Source organism: Neopelma chrysocephalum, unplaced genomic scaffold (assembly GCF_003984885.1).
Source record: "Neopelma chrysocephalum unplaced genomic scaffold, ASM398488v2 Primary Assembly neopelma1_26, whole genome shotgun sequence".
Lineage (NCBI taxonomy): Eukaryota > Metazoa > Chordata > Aves > Passeriformes > Pipridae > Neopelma > Neopelma chrysocephalum.
The window spans coordinates 31,053,870-31,071,059 of NW_020897695.1; the positions used below are offsets into that span (position 1 = coordinate 31,053,870).

At 34.7% G+C, this 17,190-nt stretch overlaps 1 protein-coding gene across 2 annotated transcripts in view; it reads right to left on the reverse strand.

The window, feature by feature from the left end:
• Positions 1-17,190, reverse strand: part of DTNBP1 (dystrobrevin binding protein 1) — a 71,409-nt gene that overhangs the window by 32,764 nt on the left and 21,455 nt on the right. Inside the window, exon 7 of one of the 2 annotated variants that reach the window (XM_027676088.1) lies at positions 9,347-9,369. The exons of the other annotated variant lie outside the window; for it this stretch is intronic. Within the exon in view, the coding sequence (XP_027531889.1) occupies positions 9,347-9,369 (23 nt within the window). The remainder of the gene's footprint in view (positions 1-9,346; positions 9,370-17,190) is intronic. 2 annotated transcript variants of the gene reach the window in all.

Here is a 17,190-nt window from a genome sequence, read left to right on the forward strand (position 1 = left end):
ATACAGAAAGGGCATATGACTGAGAATCTTTGGTTATGGTGATGCTGCAGTTACACAACAGTGTATTTATGTTTCAAAAACTGTAAGGCGTTCCTCAGAATTGGGAACACTGGCACACATTGCCTCTTCAGCTTAGGAGGGTGCGTAGTGCTGCCAGAAGCCATAGCAATTCCTTTCTTTTACTCAAAAAAAATCACATTTTGAAAAGCTTCTTTGTGACAGTTATCAAAATAGAGAGTACAGACAAAAGGCAATTATATAACAAATACTTCTCCAATCGACATAATTAAAAGTAAAAATACAAAGAAAATATGGGCCTACAAAACTTGGTTTTATTTAACTGGTGAAAATAACACCAAAAATATCCATGTGAAGGATTAAAAGAATAATAATAATCACGAGATAATCCCGCCTTCAGTCTGGACTTCAGTAATTAAAGAATGAATTCAAGTTAGAGCTGCAGACAAAATACGCTTCTATTTTTTTCCACATCATTCACTTAAGCATTAGACACAATTAAAATATTACACCTTTAAATGTTTTCTTTTTTACATAAACTAAGTATGACAGGACTTATGTTCCCATGAAATTGTTTCCTATTATCTCCACAGTTTGCTATTCACCCTGGCCAGAGAAAACCTCTATTGTTACCCTGGCCTCCTCCATTCCTTACAAAACCAGGACTCTGCAAGGCCGACTCCAGCACAGGGCAAACTTCCACCACAGCCAACAGGAGCTGTACCTGCACATCCATGTATCTTATTTTAAGATATATCCAGGCATCTTATTTTAAATACATCTCACCTCTGAAAGGTCTTCTGACTTAGTGCCATACTAGAATGCAGAAAGAGTAGGACTAGAGGAAAAAAAGATAAAACTACATAAATGCACGAATATTAAAATTTGTTGGGAGGATAAACTAGCTTCCTCAAAATGCAAACCAACATAAGACAAGATGAAACATTATAAGGGTGCCACATTAAAAACCACAAGATTCTCTAAAAATACATGTAGATAAATCAGAATTAAAAAAAAAAAAAGTGTTCCTACCTTCTACTTTTACAGTCAGACCTAGTATTACAAAAACCTGATAAACACAAGGTTTCAGAAGTATCAGTAACGTCAGCATTCTATGGGTTATAATAACTCATTGTCTGAATAGCACTTTCGGGTGATAACCATAATAAGAAAATCCTGAAATCTAGTTGAGCAAAGAGATTACAAACAGCACTATTGAATCTGTAACACATAAAGTAACATTATAGCCAAGGTAACATATAGTCAACAAACAAAAATAATAAAAAAGCACATTTAAATAATTAAACCAGAAGTAGTTTGGGGTAGGAGATGTTACAAAACCCAAACCTATCTTTGATCAGCTGAGTTACAAGGGCACACAATATTTATTCCAAGGAAATTTGATTATCTAGTTTGTCCATAAATAATCCGGTATCTCTATAGCATCCTTTTCTAAACTTCAGACTTCCTTTATTTACAGCTTTGAAAATTCAGACCTGTTTCCAATATATAACCACCTTAGTAACAGATGCCATTTTATCACTAAGATCCACCCAAGCCTGTACAGCCACTACCGCAAAAGCTGGTTTTCCCTCACCAGTTGAAAACTAATAAAAAATGAGCAAAGGGAAAATAATTCTCCATCATATCAGATTATTAAGAGCTGGAGTTGTTCAGCATGGGGAAGAAAAGGCTACAGGGAGACCTCATTGCAGCATTCCAGTACCTTAAAGGGGTTTACAAAATGGAGGGAGAGCGACTTTTTATACAGGCAGATAGTGACAGGACAAGAGGGCATGTATTTACACTGCAAGAGAGCAGGTTTAGATTAGATGTTAGGAAGATATTTTTAACTCTGAGGGTGGTGAGGCACTGGAACAGGCCACCCAGAGAAGTTGTGGATGCCCCATTGTTGGAAGTGTTCAAGGCCAGGTTGGATGCGGCCCTGAGCAACCTGGTCTAGTGAGTGGCATTCTGACCATGGCAGGGGGGTTGGAACTAGATGATTTTTAACATCCCTGCCAATCCAAACCATTCTATGACTAAGTTAGTTGACAATGGAGCCCTCCTTTTGGCAAAGCATAATGGAAAATGCCTTTCTGATAAAGTGATTGAAGATAGAATTGTAGATAATTTTGTTTCTACAGCTGAAATACACTTAAACCCCCCTTTTTTTCCTTCTTCAATTGAAATGTACATTCTACTTCTTGCATAAAAAATAGCCTGTCCTGAAGAGTTGATGCTTGTCAACATTAACCAGTTAGGCAACAAATTTAAGTCATCCGCAAAATAAATGCATACACAAGATGCTATCCATTGTAGTTTGTTTCACTGCCAGTCATAATACTTAATCCAGCAAATGTTTTGTTGTCTTGTCAAAGGCAGCTAATAAATTTTCAACGACGCCTAGTGCTCAATGCAATAGTGTTCCCAATTGAGAAAGAAGTCCTCTTTACAGGGTCAGCAAGAGGCAAGCAATTGCTTTTGTCCCTTATCCCATGGAGTCTCTGCCTACACAGAAAACTGAAAACTTACACTGTTCTTGAGTATGTATTCACACATGGAACAAGTTCTGAAAGTATGTAATTAAGTCTGATAACTCTGCCAAATAGAACCAGACGTGTGCAAATCAGCAGCATCTACCTGTGGCTACAGAAATGTAAATTTGAAAGCTTATACATCTCAGTGCTGGTAATATCCACCCAGATTTGTAAAGATTCAATAACTACTGTGGAAGACTGAAACCAGCAAGGCCAAGACTGAACACTTCTTAAATTACTCTATTTCAAGGATTTAAAAAAAATTTTTTTTTTTTAAAGGCTTTACTTGAAGGCCATATCTACTTCAAGGAAAAAGAGAAGTTATAAATAGCTAGATACAAATCTAGAAACTTCAAAAACGTGTCCTGAGAGTTAAACAGATGCAAGAGTCTACAAACTTGAAAATACAAAAAGCAAAATCGAAAGCAAGGTAGCTATAAGGACACTTTGGTTTCCTTCTCCGTGTGTCTCATCCTATTACACCACAATGGAAGACTTAAGCAGTTAAACTTATTTGCATTTCACTCAAAGTTTGACTAGAAGTGCCCAAGTTTCAAATCTTTCCATTCTCAAGAGAATGGTTATCATATATGGAGTCTTGGTCAATTCTTGACACAGACAATACAGAACATCAAAAGCTGTGAGGTTCTCCTCCCAAAGCCTGAATGGCAAAGAAGCTAGTAAAACACATTATTAAATAAAAATCGATCAGAATATTTTCAGCTCATAGCAAAATAATTATGAAAATCCCTGAAATCAGAATATAAACCTGAAATTTTAATTCCATTTTAGCTTTATTAAAATAGAATTAAGTAATTGTTTCCCAACTTTTTTCTGGTATGCCAAAATAAGAGTTGTTTGTGCTATAGGTTTAAACACTGAAGTTTTGGAACACGGTCACCTAAATAAATTCTAAAACTATCAGGAAACACTCCTTGCAAAAACACTGCCTATCTCCCACAGCATGTTTTGGAAGACGCACCCAAACAACCAAAGACACCCTCTGTCCCCTATTCAAATGAGCCATTGAAATGCAAAAATCACAAAATACGACAATTAAATTAGAACTGTTAAACAACTTGATCATGGACACAACTTGCCAAGACAAAATTCTTCACAGTAATGAAACTCCTTGGATGTTCCTCAGTTACAGGCTCTGGGTAGTATATTTGGAAATGTTAAAGTAAACAAACTCCGTGTAGCTGTTACAAATTTCTACCACAATGTCATCTTACTCTTGCTCAGAAGAAACATAGAGGATTATGTGCTCAAAATTACAGCTCAACTTTAAGAACAGCTCCATCATTGAACGTATGAGCTTTGTCAACCACGAGCTGTAAAGATCTCTGTTGCATATTACCCACGCATCTGGAAGGCAATATGAAAAGCAGAAAGAAGTTTTTATTTTGACAGCCATCAGAATACAGCACAATAAAGAGGATCCCTACACTGGAAGAAAAAAATAAATCAGTTTGACATACCATTTGTTGAAGCGAATAGGTTTCAAAAAACGGAGAACAAAGAAACGGAGCCAGCAGACTGCTCCAAATACTGTGTGCTCTTAAAGGGAACAGTGAAAGTCAGGAAATTAAAGTCTAGATATAAAAATATTTAAGCTCCTGATAAAAGGACTGGAAAATTGCAATTTCAACAGAAGCTTCTTAGATGCGTGAACAGGGATGACAAAAGATCTGCATATCAAATATGACCCAATGACTTAATCTTGAAGGGAAAAGCAAGAAAAAACACCTCTTTACTTCAGTGGTCACCTTTTCAAAGAGTATTTTCATAAAGCTCTTAAAACTTATCAGGACTTGTTTGGGAGAGATCTCTGATTCAAAAGGCTGAGAACATATTTTGTTGTATTGTAAACAGAAGTGCTGAAAATGGTCATATGACCTGTTTCCCTGAGCTTGAATGAAACTAATCCTGTTAAAGCTTAGAAATATGCATGACTCAGTAGCCAAAGCCATGTGCATGTTTGCCCTTACAAAGTTTCTGCCATCTTTCATTGTTCAAAAGTGCTGTGCTGATGATTTCTAAACGGTCTCTAGTGCTTTAGTTTTCTTTCTAGAAAGTAATTCTAATACTGCATCCTAAACTTTTAATAAAAAGGGACTTTTAGAAGCAATTTTTAAATCTATCATGTATACAGTTCCCATTTAGATAAACTAGAAGTAAACTTCTATTTCTGAAGTAAACTCAAGAGCATATGTTATTACCATTGTGCAACTCTACTACTTTTATAACTTTTATTTTTTTCCCCTCACTATCTCACTGCTGATTATATACCTCATTATCTGCTTCACCCTTCCATCTTCTAAGGAGATTAACAGTATCATGTAACTATTTCCTAAACAATCCTGGCTGCACTGGAACAAAAGTAAGGTTAACTCAAAAAAGAAAAAAAAAAATTAAAAAATGGTACCATGTGTCTAGAAAGATGGTGGAATGATTTCAAATCTCAGTGCAGTCATAAATGCACTAGGTTTCAAGTATCAGGAGAAAATAACCACATATTTGCCAATTAATTTCTAGTTTCTCAGCTGTAAAATGAAAATGATACACCCCCTTTCTAAACCATGCAAGAGTACAATTCATCAAATACTAAAGTCAAATACATACTTACACAAATATCAATTAAAATTATTATTGCAAGAACAAGATCCACAACAGAACCCCTTTTTTTAGCAACTTTGTAAGTCTCAGACAGGACAGGACAGCACAGAGCATAAGCCTGCTCCTGCAAACAGTTCTCCAAAGACTGAAATTGATGCACACTAGAAAGAAACTTCCAGGTTACTCCATATGGCATACCAATGTTTCCATTCATAAACCCATCATCTTTTACAGAAAAGATCTCTGAAAGATAAAATACTAACAAAAAAAAAAATGGACTGCACAAACTTTGAGATGTTCTGTCCTAGTGCAGATTCACACTTCAGGTATACAAATGCCAGTGCTGAAGCAGCATCAACAATAACATGACACACTCATTCCCTGCCTTCTTAAGAGAGAGATGTTTAATAGAAAGAAAGGAAAGGAAAGTAAAATAGAAGAAAGGAAAACTTATAACCTTCACTTTCTCAGCATCACAGATTACTAAGTAATAATCAATTGCAATTACATTGTAATAGAAAACCACTGCAGTTGAAAGAAGAGTGACTGGAGAGGTCTGTCCTGCCCCTATATAATGTGGGTACAGCAAACAACAAAGGAGAATGTCTGCAAAAAATAAGTCTTAAAGCAAGAGGAAGAAAAGTAACATTTACTTCTCACAATGAAAGACAATTGGTATCTACAATACTAACGTGAAAATGACATGAACAAATTCTAAAAGAATATCTCCACTGACAAATACAAAAATAATTAATCATTTCTTAGAATAGTATTACATACTTATTTCATGCTCCTTAAAGGTAGTAACACCAACATGTGTTAGAGGATTCCCAATACTTTTCAGTGTTGCAAAGAGATATATACATTCTTTGTTAGAGCCCTTTCTTGATGACACCTGGTATCCCCAAAGAATATACTCATAAGGTCAATGAATTACCACTTTGTACCTTAGCACACAGAGTGGGAAGTTCTAAATGAAACCAGAAACAATTCTGTTTCTTGGTTATGTGAAAGGTGATTTTATTTCAATATTAAGATAAGTAAATACTAGGCATATACAAGGCAATGAAAATGTTTATAAGGTTACAGACATTTGAAGATTTCACAAGTTTACAGACTACACCTCTCTATCTATATCTATTTATATTTACACATACACAAAACTCCAGGGAAATAAAATTTTAAAATAGATCTGAGAGGCCTGTGAAACTGCCCACCTGTCTTGCGAGTCAGATCTGTATTCTCATTGTCAGTCACGACAACTAATTAGCATTTTTTCTGTATTCATTGTGCAATTGATGGAATGTATCACTGAATTCAAGTTTTAGTGCTGTGCTATTTTGAACCTTAGACTAGACCATTCAATTTTCTTCATTCCAGTAAAACTCACTTTCTACTCTGAGCAAGGCATAAGAACTCAGCACTGGTGAATGTGAGAGTTATATCTGGACACTGAAAAGTGTGCATACAACCGTCTTTTAACCTCTAGAGCAAACATATTTAAGGAATGTTTTTGTGGTATTTTAATTTCTGCATATTCAGATAGAATGAACTTGTATCTTTATGAAATATATTTTTATGCAAGACATTTACCACCCTTAATATGGATACCATTACTTTTTAGCATATGGTATTCAGATTTCCAAATAACAAGTTACTATTATAAAAAATGGCATTTCTGGTTTTTTCCATTAGAACATAATTTAATGTACAGTGCTTCCAAGTGCACATGCATTGAAAGATCCAAGTGTATATAAAGGTATTTTAAACAGTTCTTCTTTCCTAGACCCCTAGCTGGGTATTTAATGAATGGAATGCTGATGAAGACAACACTCTGGACAGTGGTGCAAAGATAAATGAGTTGAGGATGTAGTCTATACTTGCAATATAAACATGTAAAGAACCATCTACTCAACTACTTAACATATTTCAGTTGGAACCAACTTTTCCTTTATACAACAAACCAGAGTTATGAGCAAGATAAGTTCTTACCATAAAAGCTTCATATAATGGCACTAATACTTCCTCACCACAACCTTCAAATGAGTTAGGTAATATACCCCCAGAAGCTTTTGCTTTTTAGATTACTGTGTTAAATTTCAAACTTAGACACACTGCCAGACCTTGCTGCCTTTTCCTTCCTCTGTGACAGGACTTCTACAGACATATACCAAGTTATTTTAGCATGCTTCATCAACCAAAACTAAAGCAAACCAAGTGACACATCATTTTATGCCCAAATCTAGTGAACCTAGGAAGAAGCTCAAAACAGAAAACACAAGAAGGAGCCACCAGTTAGATTAGGCAAAGCTGCTGTAGAACCCAAACATCTGTCACTATGTAATCATGAATCCCTCATGATTAAGAATCTCCTACTCTCTCTGTTTCCAATGTCTGATGCTAGATACTCAGACATTGATGTAAGGTCCAAAAGGCCCAAAAAAACTGACTGAAAACAATCTAATGAACACTTCTAGTTCAATCCAGGTTAACAAAAATTCCAAGTAGCATCAGATCTGAGAAGGAAGATCTAGTAAGCCAGAAACACAAAAACATTTCCTGCAAGCATGCATCTTCAATCAACCACGCACCTGGCTTTTAGTAGTTTAATCTCAATTTTGTGGGAAATGTCAGGCAAGACAGTGAAAGTTGTTGCCAAAGTCAAAACACTGAATCTATTGTTTATTTTAAATCTTCTTGTTGTCATCTTCTAGAAAGAATTTAGACTTCCTCGACAAGACCATTCTTCAAATTTTCTTAGTTATTACTCCTTTCTCTTCTGTCAGGTACAAACTTGTCCATTGTATAAAATAGGTTGACAGATGTTTAATACCCCTTTTCAAACGTTTGTCACTCTGTCTGTGCTTTTCTAGCCTTCCCTTGGCTACCAAGACAAGTCTTTCATAATAGTATTGGAAATCTGTATGCTTCTGTACCCATTATAGAACCAGCTGCTTAGTTTGGTATAAATTTCAAGGTCAACACATAACTAACACCTTCCTCTTCCATCAAAAGAATTATCTTTGTAAAATACTTACTGTCAAATAAAGTTAAAATCTCTACTAAAATAACAAGAAGCCAAGAGACAAACAACGTTGGAAACCGTTCTCCTGGCTTCCAAAAAAAAAAAAAAAATCACTTAGAACACCTAATCAATACAAACAAAAAACCCAGGATTCACTATTCTCACAAGCATCAGGTACTACAAAGTAGTTGTCTTGCTTTGGAACAGAATGAGCTTTGTATTATCTTTGGTTTTACATTGAGCTAGTCTGTGTTGAAATTTGTCAAATCAATCAAGAAAAGCGTTGTTACGGTAAGCTACAGATAAAGTGACATTTTTCATAATCTGTGTTGCTTATCTGTTAATGTAGCTTTATTATTTTCCTTTTTTAGCATCACAAAGATGAGATAGTAATGAACTGAAAAGGCAAAGATGTAGCTGAAAGAAATTTCCACTCCTTTCAATTTCAAAAGGCAACTAATTGACATACATCAATGTACCTGACTTCATTCTCATAAAGATTAGGCACAAAGCTAGTCACATCCTAACCAAAGTAAAAGATGAGGGCAATTCTCAAGCTGATCAAACGTTAACATTAGTAGGTAGAGTAAACCTGGAAATGGTAATATGTTCCATCTATGTACCACAGACAAAGCAATAATACATGACAGTTTCCAGTGATTACATCATTTTTTGGACAAATATTTGTATATATCATCATGTTGAGCTACAAGAATTATATTTGTCTGAAAACATAATACTGTGAAAATGCCCTAGAAATAGCCAGATAAAAATCAAACAAGTAACAGGCTGTGACGTGTGTCAAAAATATATTCATGCTAGAAAAGACATCAACTAGTTGAAGACAAGGCCCTTAGCTTCCAAAATTGAACACCATGGGAAAGGCTTGAATTAGGCAGACAATCTCTGAAACCTAGATAAGGCAACAAACTATCTGTGTTCTTCCTACACTTATGACTCTACCAGAAAACAGCAGCAAGAACAGATAAACTGAAAAACAAACAGCCTGTTGGATTCACATAAAATTAACACTGTAAGATGTAGAAGTGCAACAGTTCCTTACTAGTTTCACTTAATACAAGAATTACTGTAATTACTGTAATTACTTGCAAACACTGAAGTAGAAAATAAAAATAGAATTTACCTTTGAAGGTCTCCAGTTCCTTCCTGTTGAAGAAGAGCAGAATAATAGTAATTAGAACTACTACAGAATTTATTTTACAATCTTTAATACTCATTAAAAGATGAAAACCAAAGAATTTGATTATCATTACATATAAGGGTTCTATTACTACATGAGTTAATCTAAAGCAAATAAAATCAACCTGTTCAGAAATTAGGCTACCACCTATTAAAAGCATGCACAATTATAGAGATATTGCACATTTATATCTAGCCACATAATTTCTAGAAACACTGCTTCAAAAATAACAAAGGCTTTTCAAGGCTTTAGGTACTTAAACATCCTTTGCTTAGCAGAGCTTTGTCAATTTAAAGCACAGTGAATAATGATTAGTGTCCCATCTTCATCAATGCTATTCAAAAACATTTTGGCAACTCTGAAGGAAAAAAATTTTACAATATCATTCACTCAGTTACAACACACCTTAAAGGCAATAGAGACATAGAGTGACATTCCTCAGAGGAGAGGATTTTAAAATACAGAATATGAAAGACAACCTACAGTACTTACATACCAGAAAGCTAAAAAATGAAGTAAACAATAATAGTATCTTTTTTGCCTTCATACTACTTTTAGTAGTTATGAAATTGTGAATGCAAAAGCTGTAAAACTAAGAGAAATATTTTCTCTTATTTTCAAGAAATTGCAAAATGCTCCTTGGGCCATAGCTACAAGGTAGTGATTTATCATGAATCTAGAGGCTAAAGAAGAATCAACGTAATAGCTTAGCTAAGGCAGAATGCTGGTCTTTCCCTTACAAAACACTAATTTACATCAAACACCTTTTCAGTCTGTGCCTTGCAGAATGTCTAGTTAAATTCTGAATTTTGAAGCAAAAGTGACTGTAAGAAATATAAATTGAAGAAAAAGACTGAACTAACAGTTGCCCAGATAAATTATTCTATTCACTATCCAAAGACTAAAACATGCTTCAGTTATTACTGAGTCACCTACCAGAGACACTATTTGACAATACATATGTTATACCATAACTTCTCCACCCTAACAAATGATGCAATTCTGCATTTATTCTTGCATCAAGAACAGACAAAACAGTTTCAAACCTGAAACAATTTATTTTCTAACAGGACAAAGTATTCTAAAAGAAGTAAGAGAATGCATTTACCTTCACATTTTCAGTGAACATCCCACTTTTGTCACCAAATGTTAAATACAGGTTTTTGAGAGAATGCATGTTCTACCAGGAAATAAGTTAGAGTGTGATTCACTGTAGAGAAGTCTATTAGTTGCAACTTCCTGTGAGTATCTATTTCCTTTCCTGCTTCTCCTGCATCCCTTTCCCAAGCTAGTTTTTCCTTTTTTTACCAGAAAAAGAAAAGCTACTTCACAATACTTAGTGATTTGCAGGTGAATTAACATTGAATGAATTAACATGAATTCACAATTAGCATTGTGAATTCTTTACCCTAATGAATTTTTCCTACCCTGTATATTCCAATTACAAAATTCCTATATATTCTCACAAGTTGCATTCCTTATTTTTTAGTAATGGCATAGTAGTTGAGAAAACAACAATCATAGGAAATGGTTGTTTTCCACAGACTGAAACAAAACCACACTGAGGAAACATCTTGTGAAAGTAAGAGGGGAAAAAAACTACACTACTTGCACTTAAAATCAGGAGGTCTTATGCCACTTGTCTACAAAAGGGAAGACAAAACAATTACTGTCATTATGTTCAAATAGGCTAGCAAACTAGACGGTAGCATAGTAACCAAGTGACAGTCACTGATTTTGTCTAAACCCCCAGAACTTTCCTTTTCAAAATCCATCAATATTTTTAGGGTTGATGCATTAAGATGCTGTCCCTATATCCATATACATAATTGCTATTCGTTAAGAAAGTTGGAAATTAATATCTGACAATTTTTTTCCCAACACATCCCCCTGAAAAATTTAAAATATCTATGATTAGCATGCAGTAAAAACACAGATTTGAAATTTAAGGATCTGCGTTTCCTAGTATCCTCATACCAATTCAGACCCAAAGACTGATGAGTCTATATTTTAGGCAGCATGAATTGAATCAATCACATCTTGCGGTTTATCACAACATTTTTAATAAAACATACATTTAGAAATATATACTAAAATACATGCTTATTGAAAATACATTCTGCATCAGCAACATGGTGGATTTTTTTTTAAATTTATTAAGCCAAGTTACCCAAAGCTAGAAGTTTTAAAATTTTAATCCTAAAATCTTATTTATCATCACCTTGGTTAAGAACATGACACTAAACTCAAAAGTGCAAAGGAAACTATGACTCATAATGACATTGGAAAAACAAATGGCTTAACTGTATATCAGTACATTTTCTAGACGTGTAAGAAGTTCTAGACAGATGTACAGAAAAAATGTATTACAAAGTATTACACTTCTCCCCATTATAAGTAAATAATTTTTTTTAAATTTACTGATAAACTGTCAGAAAGAAGATACCTTCCATGTCTTCTCTAAGAGTCTAGAGACAAAAAATCATTTGCAGAATACATCAAACACATTAAGAAGCAAACTACATATTTGGAACACAGACAATGTAAAGAAACAGCAGTTAGTTTGAGTAACTAAAATGAAAAAGATTAAACTGAAAACAGTTTTGGGAAAGTCACCTTCAAAGTGAGGTTAAAAGGCAAGCAGGACGGAAAACTTGCATTGGAAGTAGCCTGGATGATTAGCTAGGACTGCTGTCTCAGTATTTTTGATCTTGCGACATTAAGTCACCAGCTTTGATGCTATATACTGCACATTGTTTTTTTGCATTTGCTGCTCTTTTACTTTAAATTGTTCATTCTTTGAGATAATTTTTCACATCAGCTTCATACAAGAGTTACATCAGCAAAGCTCAGCCTTTGATGGATAGCTTACTAACAACATTGTACTAGAAGACAAAACTGCAGAATAATGAATCATCACAGCAGAAGACTTCTGTCAACTGCTTCAGCTCACAGGTGCATTACCCTATACATTTTTTCGACAGTAAAAGGCTAGTTTTTCCCTCTACCCCACTGGCCAACTAGATTAACGCAACTGAAAACTTTCCATAGAGAAATGCTCCTGGATTTTACAGTTTTCATCCAAAAAAAAAATAATTCATGCTCTTCAGAGACGGATAATTCTTTGCATTATTATTAGAAAAAAGACACACGCCTGCCTTGCCCCTGGCCTGGATACACATGAAGACTTGAAGCCCAGTGTGGGCTTCTCAGCATCTGTCCGGGATTAAAGGAGTTCCCATGCTGAGTCTAACTCTAATCAATACAACCTACTACTTGGCATCTGACTATATGCTCTTTTATTTCAGCTACTAAATTTTAGGTTAGTGACAACAAATGTGGATAGTTACACAAATAAGAATACATTTTACTTTTTTACAGTTAACAGTAAGCTTTGAGAAGAAAGGATTGAATTAATAGTTACATTATAATTTAAGTAGTTTTTGTCATTGAAAGATTAAGTTCAGTACTTCTGAACAAGAAAAAAGGCTAAAATAACTGGCCAAAATCTAAAATTATCAGACTATAAGGGCATGAAGGCACTTCAAAGTAATCTTGCTCTGTATGCAGTGCATACAGCTTCTTTCCTGTGAGGCAAGAGGCCATACAGGCTCCACTGACACTGAAGTTTTGTCCATGAAAACCCTATGGCTACACATATAGGCAATAATTTTAATCTTCTGCCTTTCCAGTTGCTTGTTTTCATAAAATAAAGGGGGGGGAGCACATATACTCTGTGAAATTCTATACCCCTCAAACTCAGTTACCAGTTTTTAAGTTACCTGGAATGTTCTGATGATCATGCTGACAGTGGTCTGAACTTCTTCATTTATAAAAAAGTTAAGATTCAGGGTTTGTGGTGAGAAAATATAATTTTGGAGACAACAGGTAAAACAAACTGTTTACAATATATAACTAGTCCCACAGAGCAACTGGCATGACCAGTTAGAAAAGTTAGAAGGGAAATACAAATTTCCAGTTATCCTCCCATTCCCCTCAGGCTTTTCAATGCAGTGTTGGAACAACTTTGCTTATCCTGAGCAGAAGAAACGGACACTAGGAAGACTATACTGGTTATATGGGAGGAGAAGAGGTAAAACCACCCTGCTTTTAGTTATTGAAATCAATGGGAATTTAGTTTGTTCAACAAAAGTAATAACACATTCTCAGGTTCTACTGTATCTTGCTGTAACACTAAGATCAATTTCCTAAATGTAACAAAACATCAGGGTTTCAGTTAAATACCTAGAAGACCACAGAAACACCACATTCTTTACACAGATGCCAGCGGCCAGAATTAACAGTTTTGTATTCTATATTCAAGAAGAGAGTAGGCAGATAAGAAAGCAACAAAGTCATAAATGAATGTCAGGAACAATTTTATAACACTGCCTCTAAAAGTAACAGTCAATAAGTTCTAACTACTAGACTCATACATAAACAAAAGACAATCTCAATATGAATGGTAAAAATTGAGGACTAAATTTGAAAGATTTTGCAATAAAACATGTTAATAAATGTTGAGTTTTAAATACTATTTACAAAAAATACATTTAAAGAAAGTATAGATGCTCGTGTACAAATTAATTGAAAAATATTTATGGCACCTAACAAGATCCAAAATAAAACCCAAGAAATGCTGAATTTCACCTGCTTGTCTGGTACAGTTAAGCCTTCAAAATGATACAATAAAGAAAAATAAATTCCTTCCATTGCCTGACTCAAGCTTTAGTAAGCTAAAAAGCCATGAGATCTTTCCTCTGGGACTTTACTCTGGATGTCAGCAGAGGTAAAAGTCAAAAACCTCAGAACTCAAAACTTATGTCACTTGCATGGTACACAGAAATAATTCAAGTACTGGGGTTTTTTGTACTTAGTATTAGCACTTCTGACAATGATACAAAACTGTTTTCCTTCCACACAAGATTCCTCAAGCACCCTTTTCAGATATTGAAGCCAACTACTACTTTGAAATACATTTGAGATTGAAGTAATGGAAAGCCTTTAAGTATTGAAAAATCAATAAAAACTAAAACTCCTACTAAAAGACTGTTGGAATTAAGCAGCAGGCAAAGGTTTTATTAATCTGAAGAAACACTGAAGACAGGTCAGGCTTCTTCACCATCAATTGTGAAATTTTATCCAGTAAAAGAGAAGAGCAAAGAACTAACGCTTTAAATGATGTTGCAATGGGGATTGTTTTGCTTCCATATTCATGCAGATACAGAATCACAGAATTCAGAATATACTGAGCTGGAAGGGACCCACAAGCATCAAGTCCAACTCCTGGCCCTGCCCAGATACAAATGTAGCTGAAGTCTTTCCAGGTCTTCCTGCAAAACTTCCACATCAACTTCAATCCAGAAGATGGAATGGATCACAGCAAATTTTAGTAACAGAAATTCCAACCATTAGCAGCTGGCAATCAAGCTAATAAATACAACTAAAACCAAATAGTACTCTAATATACTCAGCAGTTTCAGGGTAGATTGAAAGCATTTTTCTTTGGATGTTTCATGAAAAGAGAAACAAATATTTATATTGACGAAGAACATTGGGGGTCATCTTTCAGGCACTATCATTCAAAAGAACAGTAAAAATGAGGGAGATGTTATTAAAACCAGAAGAAAATGGTAGAAGTGAAATCATTAAATGCAAGTTTCATCCTCTGCTAAGAGACTGATACAGGCCATCTAGCACTGGAACCACTCCAAACTGGAATCTGAAATGTGGAATAAATGCTTAGCTCCCTCTAAAAGCTTGTACTTTCAGATCTAAGATTTTGCACAGGACCCAGTTTTTATGTTTTTGCTTTCATCCTCTTGCTATCAAAAAAAAGGACAGTTTTTAAATTTAATTTTTTTAAATGTTTTAGTATGCAATGTCACTGGATCACTAAAAGATAAATGTATCAACACAGTTTATTTATTTTTATCATACAACCAAAATTTTAGGAATCAAAGTTTAAGCTGAAATTTAAGAAATCTAGGACAAACTATAAACAACTACAAGCTACAAAAAAATTTGAGAAACTACAAAGAATGTAGGAGAAGCTGAAGTTTAAGAGAAGGTACAAACAATTCCACCATCAAAAGCTACCTCTGCCGTCAACTCCACCTATCTTTCCTAGAAAGAAAAAGGGTTCCTGAAAATCTGTTTGCGGTAAACATCCACACAAGAAAATGCAGACCACCTCTTAACTTGGCCATCGATTTCCAAGCATTAAAAAGGAGAAAAATTACAGTATTTAAAAACTGGCCAAGCTTTATTCACTAAGTGACATATCATACAAGACAAGTCCACAAAAACAAATAACTAAAAAGAGCCTGTAATCCCATATGCCCTCTCTACTTAAAATGCTGGATGTGATTCCAGGCAGCACAAATGCAACTGTTCCAGAAAGAAGTTAAAACTTGTACCTCTTCGGACATCCTCAACACATCCCTTTGACATGGGAATTTAAAATCTCCCTCACAAAAGCGTAGTCAAAAAAAAAATTTAATATATTTTTTTAAACAATTTTTAAATAAATTGTTTCTTGATGTAAGTGGAAAGGAATTATTAAAGATCTCTGCTTAAAAGCAGAGGATGAATTTTAGTGTGGTAATGACAAGCATCTAAGCCCTGTTCTTCTGCCTCTAGCCACAATTAATTAATTACTTACGTAAATAATGCAGTTTTGAGGTGAGGGAGGGTATAAAATGATGATTAAGGCAGTCCTAAACCATCTGTTCCTATTATTGGTACAGTAAGTCTGGACAAAGAATGCCTGGTATTAACAGCTTGACAGGATTTGCAGATTATGCTCACTAACAAGCACTACATAAAGGTAGAGATAAATTATGCAGGACTGACATAATGTTTTAACTGTTTCTAGATAACATTATTAAAAGGTGCTGTAAGATACAGAGGATCCAACACAAACATTCAGTCTTTAATCACAGGTCACAAAAGCCAAAGAAAAAATCTTTTATATTCCTTCCTATTCAAAAGAAAAGAAAACTGTAAGGAGAAGTTATGCATCAAATCTCTTTGCAACAATGTCATTGTCTCTCTGCATCAAAAAAAGACCAACAAAGAAGAAGGGCAAAATTAAAATAACTTCAAAGCGACAGAAAATTATACTGTACATTCACACTTTGCAAATAAGATAAAAAAACTGACAAACCCCCTACAATCTTCAAATCTGCTCCGTGTTCAGTCTTGGTCAATGTTTTCAAATACTTGAAGCACTGATGGGAGTAAATTTCACTATATAATGAAACAGCATACTCCTTTGGATTTGATGTATGCAGAATACTTTAATGCAAGAGTTCTTGCAAGCAAAAGAAAGTTCACGGTCCTAAAACTACACAAAGGGAGCAAAATTATCCAGGCAAGTTTTCTAAAGCTTGTGCAAGCCTATCTCTTCAGGATCAATAAGAATTCTCATTCCATGCGTCTGCCTAAAGAAATGCAACAACTGATGGATATAAAATTAATTCCAGCCAGTTATCAACCATGAAAACACTTGCTACTGGTTGTGTTGTATGCAAACTCATGAATAGCAGAATGGAAAAGATCTCTGCAATGTGAACTCTGCTTCAAGCACAGAAACTTATACCATGCCTAATGAAAACTCAAAGCCAGTCATCCAATGCACAACTAACTGTCCTGATGATAATGAAAGTTCTGCACCCAACCTTGCAAAAATTATTATTTAGGTACCGAAGTACACAGAGATATTGTAGCTGAAAATCTATATCAGTACAAGGCTGATCAAAAAGAATATGGCATGAAACCTTACT